Raw genomic sequence first — 13,319 nt, 5'->3', positions numbered from 1 at the left:
ATATTTGCTATCATCGTAATGACATGGAAAACAACCCGGTTCCACTCTGTAGCAGTCCAATTTCATTGTTCATGACAACACTGTAAACATAGGCAAAGGTGGGTGGATGTCAAAGGCAGTACAGGTAATGGGCGCCATGAGACCAAATGTCCTTCAGCCAAGCAAAAAGAAATGGTTCCAAAAGACACAGGGCCTTGTACCAAACGTGCTGTTGTTGGATGATCAGGCAACCCTTTCTACTAGTGGTCTATCAAGGGCATTCTGAGCCTGGTCGCCTTATGTTTGTACCTTCACTGGTCCCAATACTTCCTAACAGTCTGGCCAGAATGGCCCAGGTGGCCACTAGCCTCAGTTATTCACAAGATGGTGAACCCACAACACAAGGACAACAGTTTCTTATCGTGTTTGATTTTTAGTGACACTTCATTTAAGCAGTAAAGTCATCTGTCACAATGTGAACATACAGGGATTAGAGAATCCACACAATATTATAGAGCATGAGCGTAATTCTTCGGAAGTGAATGTGTTTTGTGCCATTTGTCAAAGAAAGGTTTATGGCCCTTTCTTTTTCGAGGGAAAAACAGTTATGGGGCAAGTGTATCTCAAAATGCTGCAGAATTGTCTCCTTCCGCAATTTAATGAAGATTAAGGTGACTTCAATTTTCAGCAAGACTGAGTGCTGTTACATTGGCACCTACAGGTTTGATGTTTTCTAAATGACACACTGCCCCAATGTTGGATAGGTCTCACAGAACTCTAAGACTTGGCGCTACACTCTTGGATTGCATGATACCCAAACATTACACCCTGCAACATCAAAGACCAAAATCACAGAATCATGGTAGTGATTGGCCTCAGTGGAAGTCGTTGATTTGCTGCAGATTCAACTCTTTCAACTGAATTCAAATTAAAGAGGTGATATTAACAGCAGATCTGCATCAAAGTCCACAGCAAATCTGCTACCTCTGAAGATACCCTGAGATGTTTGGGATGAATTCAACTGCCATCTCGATATTGTCCGTACAGCAGGTGGAGGGCACAGAGAGCATTTATAAAATGCTTACTAAAACTTTAGAACTCATTAAACCATTTGTAACTTTTTGTGCAATTGCAACATATTGCCACCATAAATTATACTGCTCTGAAATTGGGTCCATCTTTTTGAAACACCTCATAATTGGTCCTTTCAGTCATAAGTTCCTACTATACTGCCCAGTATATGCCAAAAGAAGATGTAGTATTTTCTGTTCACTGTTTGTCAAACAACTTCATATCATGTTCCTTAAAAAGGATGCAGAAAAACAAAAGATAAGGCAACTTGAAGATAAAAAATCATGTCTTTTTATTTTCAATCAGTGTAACACAGGGAAGACTCCATCTGTTGTTGGAAGATAGGGACATTATATCACAATTGATAGCCCATTCACTGGTGAGACTCACAGTCAATGTCAGGTCAAGTTCCTTAAGATATGAAAAAGTACACGCATGTCCCCAAGCTGTCACAGGTTATACAAAACGGAATTTTCAAATGTATTAAAGACTGAAGATTTAAAGCAACCCTCCGGACCTGACAGATTTGTCACTATTTTTTATGCTTTTTTTATCCTTAAAAATGATTGTGGTGAAAGGAAGTTGACCAGTGATATTAAATGATACTTTGCCACTTACTTATATACATAACAAGCAGGCCCTAGACATTAAGGTGAATTCCGGCCCCCTCCGAACCGAATACACTGTACACAATAACTACGGATAAGTAACTATCAGGTCACAGGTGGAGCAGTAGTATTTACAATAGTTTTTTTGGATTGCATTTTCAACTATTAGTATTGCACAACACAGCAACAGCCTATCGGAAGAGATCAAAAATTCATAATTCAGAAAACACATTTAGAATTTTTCTATGAGCAAACTCTGTTGTCGCTTCAACCTTTTTGGTTAATTTCACCTTAATAGACAGTACTACAGTTGCATTCATGAGTGAATTATTGTGTCTGACAAGTACCGAAATCCCAGCTACACTGCTCAGTACTGCTGTACACTGTCCTCCATGCTAATGTTATGTGTGCAAAAAAGAACAAATCCTGTTTACTCCATATGCAGTGCATAAAAGCCAGCGTAACAGCAGGCTCCTCCAACCAGCTTGGAATAGACTGACTAGAGATACAGACTGCAGAAGAGAAAATTTGATGAAAGACGCAGGCTACAAGTGATATAAGGGCCAGATATAGTGTTATTTCTCATGCGCAGAAGAACAAAAAAAATATGACAATTTGATCAATCAATATTACAAAAAACAAACAGCACCTGATGGCACCCGTTAACTACTGTATAAAGGGCTCTGTCTAGTTTCCATCATGGTTTTTGTCATTTTACCGGAAAAACCAGCGCAGAATGCGACAATATTTTTTCCAGGATTTTTCTGACAGAACTCATGATTAAAACAACACGATGAACATGTGAACTGAACCTTGTTCTGAAAAGTTACCTGAAAGTGCAGTTAACACTTTAACTCTTTGCTTCCTTACTGAACGGATGAATTATGACTATCAAACAACTTTCCTTTCCTTGTTTTCTGTCCTCACAGACATACAGTACCTGAACACAGCACAACTCAAGCAGTCTGTGCATGTGTAATACTTCTATGTAGAAAGCTGTGAAATATGAAATTATTCAGGGACGTACTTTTCAAAACGTTGCTCAGCTTGCTGTAATAAAGTAACAGAAAACATACTCACCTTCCCCACTCCCCCACCGCTGCAGTTTTGCTGGCACTCGGTCCCTGCTGAACTTCATTCTCAGGTGCAGTAAACATGTGATGTCATCCCCAACAAAAGGGCCATGCCTTAGCGGTCACATGACCTAGTATTGTGTTGTCATCACTCTCCTCCCTGAAGTTAAGTTCAGTGGGCACAGAGTAGCGGTGAAACTGCAGGGACAGGAGAACGGGGAAAGAGTAGCAGTGAAACAGCAAGGGCGGGAGAGCAGGCAAGGTAAGTATGTATTCTGGTATTTTACTACAGTAGGCTGAGCACATTTTTGAAAAAAAGTATATCCCACTTTAATGCTTTTGTTACTATTTTGTAAAACAATATTAGTCTTTCCTCACTTTTGTTTTAACAACTTTGTTTTTACATATTTCCGGGCCCTTCCTATCTCTGGACCCTAGGCACATACGTAGTTTGTTTACTGGTTAAAAGGGTCCTGATACTGTAACAAGCATATACAGGGGCGTACCTAAGGGCTTAGGGGCCCGGGTGCAAAAGTTCAGCTCAGGGCCCCCCCCCCCCCCGGGCCTCCACCCCACACTCCCCCGTACCCATACCTAGATCATGCTGCATACATGATCCGCCCCTTGGCATAATCTTTCCAAGCATGACGCATTTCCTGAACATGAAAATTTGTTTGTAGCCCCGCAGGCCACTCTCACACACACCTCTTTTTACCGCTATTAGCGCAGTGTCCTGAGCGCCGTACTAACCGCGGTACAACACTCCCATAGATTTTCATGAGCTTACTCAAATCTGCGATCGAACATGGTGTTTCTAACGCTGTGATTTTCGAGAGCTGTCTGTTCTGTTCCTGCGTTTTCGTGGTTTTTAACACACGTCATCACTCATCATAATGATGGGGTGCATTAAAAAGCGCTGTCAGACGCTGTGACCTGTGTTCGAAAACGCTGCTTGAAATTCCGGTCAAAATGCCACGATTTCGAGCAGCGTTTTCTGAACACGTGTGTGAGAGCGGCCTTAGGGGGGGTCATGTTTTTGTTCCACTTTAGAACCACAATAAAGAAAAACACATAAAAAACCTGCATGCAGTATTTAAAGACCACGTAAGTTATTAAGGAGCTGCAGACACCATTAAAAACCGCATGTGGTTTAGAAGCGTTTTTTTTATTGTGTGTAAAGTGTGAATACAGTAAATCCAGGGTGATGTATAACTTACAGCAGAGATAGATTGATAGATAGATAGATGTGAGATAGATAGGAGATAGATAGATTGATATAGATAGATAGGAGATAGATAGATAATAGATAGATATGAGATAGATATGAGATAGATAGATAGATAGATAGATAGATTAGATAGATAGATGGGAGATAGATAGGAGATAGATAGATAGATAGATAGATAGATAGATAGATAGATAGATAGATAGATAGATAGGAGATAGATAGATATGGGATAGATAGATATGGGATAGATAGATATGGGATAGATAGATAGATAGATAGATAGATATGAGATAGATAGATAGACGGACGGACATTAGATAGATAGATAGATAGATAGATAGATAGATAGATAGATAGATAGATAGATAGATAGATAGATAGGAGATAGATAGATATGGGATAGATAGATATGAGAGAGATAGATAGATAGATAGATAGATATGAGATAGATAGATGTGAGATAGATAGACGGACGGACATTAGATAGATAGATAGATAGATAGACGGATGGATAAATGGATGGAGAGATAGATAGATATTGGATGGATGGACAGATAGATATTCGATGGATGGATGGATGGATAGTATATAGGTAGATAGAAAGATATGATATAGATGGATAGATAGATAGATAGATAGATAGATAGATAGATAGATATTGGATGGATGGATAGATAGATATGATATAGCTGGATGGATGGATAGATTATAGATAGATATGATATAGATAGATATTAGAGATGAGCGAGTATACTCGCTAAAAGCAATTGCTCGAGCGAGTATTGCCTTTAGCGAGTATCTCCCCCGCTCGAGACTGCAGGTTCGGGTGCCGGCACGGGGGAGCGGTGAGTAGCGGCTGTCAGCAGGAGGGAGCGGGGGGAAAAGAGAGAGATCTCCCCTCTGTTCCGCCCCACAGCTCCGTGCCCGCTGCCGGCACCCGAACCTGCAGTCTCGAGCGGGGGAGATACTCGCTAAAGGCAATGCTCGCTCGAGCAATTGCCTTTAGCGAGTATACGCACTCATCTATAATAGATATGATATAGATAGATAGATATCATATAGATAGATATGAGATGGATAGATAGATATGAGATAGATAGATATGGGATAGATAGTAGATAGATAGATAGATAGATAGATAGATAGATAGATAGATAGATAGATAGATAGATAGATAGATAGATAGATATGAGGTAGATATATAGATATAGATAGATATGAGATAGATAAACATGATACGGGATAGATAGATAAATGTGAGATAGATAGATAGTAGACAGATAGATAGATTTGATAGATAGATATGAGATAGATAGATATATATGAGATTGATAGATAGTATATAGATAGATAGTAGATAGATAGATAAATAGATAGTAGATAGATAGATAAATCATAGATATAAGATAGATAGATAAATAGATAGTAGATAGATAGATAAATCATAGATATAAGATAGATAGATAGATATGAGATAGATAGATTGATACGATATGATATGAGATAGATAGATGGGAGATAGATAGATGGATAGATAGATAGATAGATAGATAGATAGATAGATAGATAGATATGAGATAGATAGATAGGTAGATATGAGATAGATAGATAGATGATAGATATGAGATAGATAGATAGATATGAGATAGATAAACATGATATGGGATAGATAGATAAATGTGAGATAGATAGATAGTATATAGATACATAGTAGACAGATACATAGATAGATATGAGATAGATAGATTGATACAATATGATATGAGATAGATAGATAGATTGATACGATATGATATGAGATGGACAGATAGATAGATAGATATGAGATAGATAGATGATAGATAGATAGATAGATAGATATGAGATAGATAGATAGATAGATATGAGATAGATAAATAGATATGAGATAGCTATGAGATAGATAGATAGATAGATAGATAGATAGATAGATAGATAGATAGATAGATGAGATAGATGATAGATAGATAGATAGATAGATAGATAGATAGATAGATAGATAGATAGATAGGAGATAGATAGATGATAGATATGAGAGAGAGAGATAGATAGATAGATAGATAGATAGATAGATAGATAGATAGATAGATAGATAGATAGATAGATGAGGGAGACAGATAGATACACACACATATATACACTTACCACAGGGCTCGGTCCACTTCTCCTCCATGTGACAGCAGCAGCAGGAGAGGTAAACTCAGAGTCTTCCGTGCAACAGGAAGCAGGGGGCAGCACATGATCACATGATCATTGTGCCATGCCGTCCCATGTGACCTCCTTCCCTGTCGTCCCATGTGACCTCCTCCCCTGCTGGCCCATGTGAGTACCTCCCTGCTTTTCCTCTCAGGCTGGCCGTTCTTGCTGCTGCAGATAGAACGGCCAGCCATTAATGCACTGAATGTGCATGTGGGCATGGCAGAGGGCAGCCTTCGGGGCCCCCTGAGCTCAGGGGCCGGGTCACTATGGCGACCCCAGTACCCCCTGACGCTAAGCCTATGAGTATATACCCATTCAATTGAATAGATTGCTCTATTCCTATAGAAACACAGCTTATCTTTCAATGTCTATAGACAGACTTACACAGAAATTCTGGATATGGTATACAACAATAAAGTCATTTTCATTTCTTTGTAATTTTAGGTTAAAAAAAACTATGAGATTTTTTAGTGTGTGCAAATATTGCTACCAGTCCTGGTCAGACTCACAATAGAATACTGTTATCTTTAATGTGCGGTTTTCATGAAAAAATGCACTTTTAATTTCTGCATTCATTTCGTCTCTTACCTCTTTATTGTTTCTGTCGGCTTGTACTAGTGTCCCATTCAGACATGGTTCTACGTATTGAATTTCTTCATTATACTGTAAAAAGAGACAATAAAAGACAGTAAATACAATGGATGGATAAACCTGATGGACTGGGAGTATATTCTATAGGAAATTCTATTACTGAAAATTTTCATCTGCGGGAAATTTTACAGATTTTATTAATGATTATTAGTAAATTAAGAAATGTAGCCATGTACTTGTCACCTAGTAGTGGAGGTAGGTAGTCAGTCTTGTTTAAGGGAATAGGAAAAGTTACACCCCCGGCCAAGGAAAGCTATCATGGTTAAATATATTAATATGTATATTTGCACATACTACAGATAGCTAGTTAGTGTGTGTATTTACTGCTGGCCTTGGATTAGATGGTACCCTGCGCAGAATCGACCACCAGCACTGTTACTAAAAAAGTTATATATAACACTGATAGGCAGTCGACTTATATATTACTTGTGCAGAAAGCAGCAGGATAGTAGCATACCCACACAAAAACAGCTCAGTAAATAAATACAGTACCAGAACTAAGCTCAAAACATAAGTACAGCCTCAGAACCAAGCTAATAACATAAGTTCAGTAGCACAACTAAGTAATAGTGTCACGGGCCAGTTGATAGGCTGACAACATTGTCTCAAATCATCTGACCTGGTGGACAGAGGAAGATCATCTGCACGGGAAAACCTTCGAGCAACAATCGCCCGAAGCCTAAAACCGCCAGGTGCTTTCCTGCAAGCCGGCAGCCAGTGTATAATAGACAAGTATAGAAATGTATCCATAATTGAGGAATATTATGATACTAATGAGTATTACAGTGTGATGTCCAGACATGCCTTTATATGTAGAGTGTAATATAGAGACATGCCTAATATCGTTAAGTGTAATATATGCATACGAGCTTTCATATGAAAAGGCTAATATGTTGATGCCATGCCAAAAGGGGTAGATACTGCAGTGAGGATAAGTAATATATAACTGCAGGGAGTGATTATAGGAGTGTCATTAATAGACAGAGTGCTCAGCTGTTTCTGTAGCCACCTTTTAATGCCTGGTTGTGGATGAGGTGAAGCAGGATGGGGTCAGAGGCCCCTACTTGTAGGAAACGGGGTGGTCCCAGAAGTAGGTCCTACAGACCTACTTATTCATAGCATACATATACATATTCATTCTCTAGATAAGGAAGGGTCATTAAACATGTTGCTACTGCGGATCAGAACTAGATAAGTAAAACAAAGTATTTAATGGGGTATTCCCATCTCGACCAATCATGGCCATGATGTGAATACTCCTGTATAAGGCGGGTAAGGTGGTTGGGAGTCATGGAATCAACCGCCCAGCCTGAGTTACAGAAACACCACTTGCTATTCTACGACGTTTCTGTAACTCTTATTTGCTAAAATGGGAGTTACAGAAACAGTGTAATGCACCCCTCTTGGCTTCTTCCATAACTCCCGACCAACCTCGGCCACCACAGTCAGCTGGGCCAGGTCTATGAGGACCAAAACTCAAGATACATGTGGTGCCAGCACTTCAACCTTTAAGATTCTGAGCACAAATATTCCATTTCTCTTTAGCATTTTTCCATTGAATGCATGACCTCTCCTGCTCCAACTGTATACAGATGGTGAAGTTAACACTCAACCTCCTACAATAATACTCAGTGCTGCAATTTAATGCATGATTTGGTATTTTAGTTCAAAGGAAATGGAGAATATGTCTCTTTCATGTTCTGTCAGTGTTTGTCATGCACTGTTGATCTGACCTTATGCATTACAAGAGTGGCCCATTAATCATCAAGCTTTATTCCTGCACCTCGTGTGACAAAGAACTGAAAAACCTCTGAACACCAAGAGACCAACATTTTTAAGCTATGGCTTTTCTTTGAGAGCCGACTTTATATAAATTCAGATTTTCCCATCCTGCTTGGAGGAATATTGTTCTTTAAGTGGAAACTATTTTCCTTAAAAATCCTGCAGCTTGGAACTGGTGCCTGAAGAGGGCAGATTCTATTATCTGTAATCCTCTCTGAGATGAGGTGTCTTCACTGAAGAGTCCATTCCTAAAGCTTTAGAATACTAGTTCAATCAATACTAGAATCCTCCAAATGATAGTTTATATTGAAGTAGTAAATATCAAGACTTTGTGTGCAGACCCAAGTGACAGCTGGATAAACATATGTTCACCAGTTCATCCAGCAATTCATAGCTTAGAGGTTACAGCTACACCCAGACATTGGTGTCTACAGGGTGTAACACTTCCTTTGCCAAATAAGAGGGAAGAAATAATATAAGACAATGGCCACATGGTGACTTTGGTGACCAAAGATCACTATGTAGGCCTATGACCCTGCACTATCATTGGGAATAATGGGCCCTTACCGAGACTCACAAGTTGCCATGAACCTGCTGATCACCCAAAATCCATCCATACAGATGTCCCTTTTGCAAGAACAGTATATGAACCCCATATTCTATATCAGGCCATCATAGAGCACCTTCCTATTTAGTCCTAAGAAGATCTTAAAATTTGGTAAATGTAACCTCAAATGAAAATCATATGACAAATTACGATGTGTCATTATTTGTTTAACGAAAACTATGCCAAATTGCAGAAGCAGGGTGTGGAAAAAAATGAAAGACATCCTTACTGCATTGAAGGTAAGTAACACCCAGGTGCTGGTAATCAAATGCCTTTGAATAATTGATCAACAGCAAGTAAGTATGACGGCCTTTATAAAAGCAGATGTTTTGGCAGTTTGCTGGTCTGGAGCATTCAGGAATGTGTTAGCACAATAGAAAGTGAGAAAGACAACAATAATGATCCCCTATGACATAATATTTGTATGTGTTGCATTGTAAAAGCTCAGTGTTTGAGCTTGTGACTGATAGGGCTCTTTCACACGAGCATATATCGGCTGCCATTTTCACGGCCGGCCGATATACGCTATGATCTGATGCATTAGATTCCAATGCATCAGATCACATGGCCATATTCCCATGGTGTAAAAGCACCCAGCCGTCCAATATAGTGCTGAGCCCTTTTACGTCAGACCAAAAAGATGGTCCTAGAACTATCTTCCTGGCCAGAATATGTTGGCCAGAGCCAAATACAGCTACCAGAGAAGGGAGGTGGGAGGAAGTTTAGCAGCATGATTGCTAAATTCCTTCCCCCTTCTCTCCCCCCCTCCGGCTGTTTGCAATGAGAAGGGGTGGGGCATGGGCAGGGCTAAGCGCTACCGTATCCCACACGGCCTCCTCACTTCATGGTTGCGGCTCCATCCCCGTCCCACCCCCTACTATTGCAAACAGCCAGAGGGGAGGAGAGAGGAGGTGAGCCGGCGAGGGGGAGGGAAGGGCAACGGCATGACGGTATGGCGGCCTCGGCGTATATTTGTCGGGCCCATGCCATCTGAACAGGTGTCCAAACATTAGATTTGTGTGCCTGCTCAGGCGTTTTTACGGCGCCGGCGAGCACATGTTAAAACATAGCCGTGTGAAAGAGCCCTTAAATCTATTATATTTTTTCCCATCCTTTCCCTACACAGCTGTTAGATGTATACAACTAAGCTCTGCCCATCAGTTGGAATAACTTAAAAAGGTGGGGACCTAACTAGTATGAAAAAATGGGTTACTTAGACTTTTCCAATCTACATACTTTTATAGCAGATTACTGGTGTAAATTGAGGGTTTCTTGGATTTTTTTTCTTAATACGGGACCTATATAGTTGCTATGATCAACAAGTACAAAATTTTCAGGACCAATTTTCGTCTACATGAGACCCATTGTTTCTGTAGTGACATGTCTGAATCTGATAATAATTGTAATTAGTCGTCACATTTGGCTGTTTAGCTACCTTAATTAGCTGGATAACTAATTGCTATAACCCAAACAACATATATCATATGAATTCTGATGATTAGCTTTGTTAAAGGAATAAAATAAAATGTTGGAGATACAAATTCTCATTGTAATTATGTCTCTCACTAATAAGGCTCTGTGTAATTACGCACTAGCTAATTAAAGATTAATAAGGAAGATATTTGACCTGACTACATATTTCCAGTATCTGCTGCTAACAGTTTGTGCAGAAGGGCTATATTTGCATAAAATAGTAGATTAAGAAAGTTCAGCAAATTGGTAACTTATATATGTGCACCCTCCCTCAGACTGCGAGCAAGTCATAAATAATGGAGTATTCTCAAAGACAGAACATCAACTGAGGATAACATGAAATAGTTAGAAAATAATACTAAGAAATAAAGTAAAGACTTCATAGGCCGTCTCTGCAACCTACAATATGGGTAGAGAACCATAAATGTCGTGAGTTTAAAGGAAAAGTTATTGATATCAGTTGAGCTCTGCCTTGCAATCACTACACAAGCTATCCATTTGATATACAGACACTGGAAAGGTAAAAAAAGATTCTATTACATATACAGTATATATTATATGCATGATATGGCCAAAAAATGGAGACACCCCTCCTACTTAGCAAGCAGGAGGATAAAATCAAGCCCAGAGCATGCAATCCTCATAGAATAATATTTGTAGTTGTATGGGTCATACTGGACAGCTCAGAGACTTTAATGTAGAACTGTCATAGGATGCCACCTTTGCCACAAGTCAAATCATGAAAACGTTTTCACGTAATAGAGTTATTTTTTGCTAAGTGGAGTAATGACAGTGGAACGTGCAAACTCACAGAATGGGGTTGTAGAGTGCTGAAGTGCGTGTCGCCTACAAATCGCCTATACTCTGTTCTATCACAACAGAACTGTTTTTCAGGGTTTGGGCTAGGGTTCTTATTTTCAGTGACAGTTAATGTTAATGTTAATGCTACAGCATACAAAGCCATTTTAGACAATTGTTGTTTCCAATTTTGTGGCAACAGTTTGGGGAAGACCCTTTCCTGTTCCATCGTGACTGTGCCCATGTGTATAAAATGAGGTCCATAAAGACATTGTTTGACATTGTTTGAGTCTGGGGTTAATAAGGAACTTAAGTAGTTAGACAAAGCCCTAACCCAAACTTCATCTAAACATCTTTAGGATGAATTGAAACGCCAATTGTAAGCCAGACTTTCTCATCCAACATCAGGAGGAGATCCCACAAATGGTCTTTTAGCTGACGGAGCACAAAACTCCAAAATTTTATGGAAAGCCCCTTTAGAAGACTGGAGCTTCTCATAACGAAAAAAGGGGCTAAACTACTGTACAGTTTTAAGATATCCCCAAGTAAATGCTACAAGATGACCAGATATAAAAAATCTCTTGCATTACTTGCAACCGCTTCTGGGCACCCCAGTTTAAAAAAGACATAGACTAACTAGAGCAAGTTCAGAGAAGAGCTTACCAGAATGGTGAACGGTTTGCAAATCATGTCCTATGAGGAACTGTTAAAGGATCTGGGAATGTTTAGCTTGCAAAAAAGAAGGCTGAGAGGAGACTTAATAGCTGTCTACAAATATCTGAAGGGCTGACACAGTGCAGAGGGATCAGCTCTATTCTCATTTGTACAAGGAAAGACTAGAAGCAATGGGATGAAACTGAAAGGGAGGAAACACAGATTAGATATTAGACAGTGAGGGTGATGAATGAGTGGAACAGGTTGCCATGGGAGGTGGTGAGTTCTCCTTCAATGGAAGTGTTCAAACTGGCGAGACTGGACAGACATCTGTCTGAGATGATTTATAAAATCTCCACTGTGATATAGAGATATTGATAAGGTTTCCCCCAACTATTCATATCAATTTGCTGTTCAGGGCCCTGAAAAAGCTTAGTGGACTCAATCCTCCCTCCCTCGCATTTGTCCAGATCTTTTGATGTATAAGAGGCCAGGAAATACTTGTTCCAATGGCAATAAAACTAGCTAGTGACAGGAGAATGCTCAGTGTGGATTGAAACCTTAGATATTTCCCATAGACATCCTGACTACACAATTCACATCAGAAGGAAATCATTTAATAAGGGATATTTGGTAGTGTGTAGGTCCTAGCCCGATATAAAATATGTTTTCAGAATCGGGCGGGCCAGCTGAACTAAATGCATCTATACATGTTGGGGTACGAGCTCAGTATCATCCCCGACAGCGTATTTGCATACCTGGTCATCATTTTCGTGTCACACTTGATATCAATGAATAGGTAAAATCATGACTAGAAATATTTCGGGCATATATTTCCGATTGGAGGGCCTCCCCCGAGATATGACTGAAATGGGGAACAAGGATATTCCAGAGCTAGTACGAATCCCACCCACTTCTCTCCAAATGACCTCAAAGGGGGCGGGGAGAAGGTGTGTTTGGGGAAAGCCTTTATATTTGGGACTCCACAGATCCAAATTGTCAGACTACAGAGATACACCCTCAGCGTAAGGCTGTCCTATTCGCTTCAGTGGCTCTGCACGTATTGGAACATTGGACCGATTTGCAAATCCGCTATCTTTCTTCCTTTTTATTTTTAAAATACTGTCATATTGTATATATACCTGTATACCCTTATACGCTCGTGTAACAACCTTTTC

The 13,319-nt window shown here is 39.7% G+C and overlaps 1 protein-coding gene across 1 annotated transcript in view; it reads right to left on the bottom strand.

Moving 5' to 3' along the window:
• Positions 1–13,319, bottom strand: part of CACNA2D3 (calcium voltage-gated channel auxiliary subunit alpha2delta 3) — a 1,017,883-nt gene that overhangs the window by 552,789 nt on the left and 451,775 nt on the right. The window contains exon 10 of the mRNA XM_066596541.1: positions 6,765–6,839. Within this exon, the coding sequence (XP_066452638.1) occupies positions 6,765–6,839 (75 nt within the window). The remainder of the gene's footprint in view (positions 1–6,764; positions 6,840–13,319) is intronic.

Source organism: Eleutherodactylus coqui, chromosome 3 (genome assembly GCF_035609145.1).
Source record: "Eleutherodactylus coqui strain aEleCoq1 chromosome 3, aEleCoq1.hap1, whole genome shotgun sequence".
NCBI lineage: Eukaryota > Metazoa > Chordata > Amphibia > Anura > Eleutherodactylidae > Eleutherodactylus > Eleutherodactylus coqui.
Note: the sequence above shows the minus strand (reverse complement) of the source record. Positions and strands in the feature narration are given on the sequence as shown.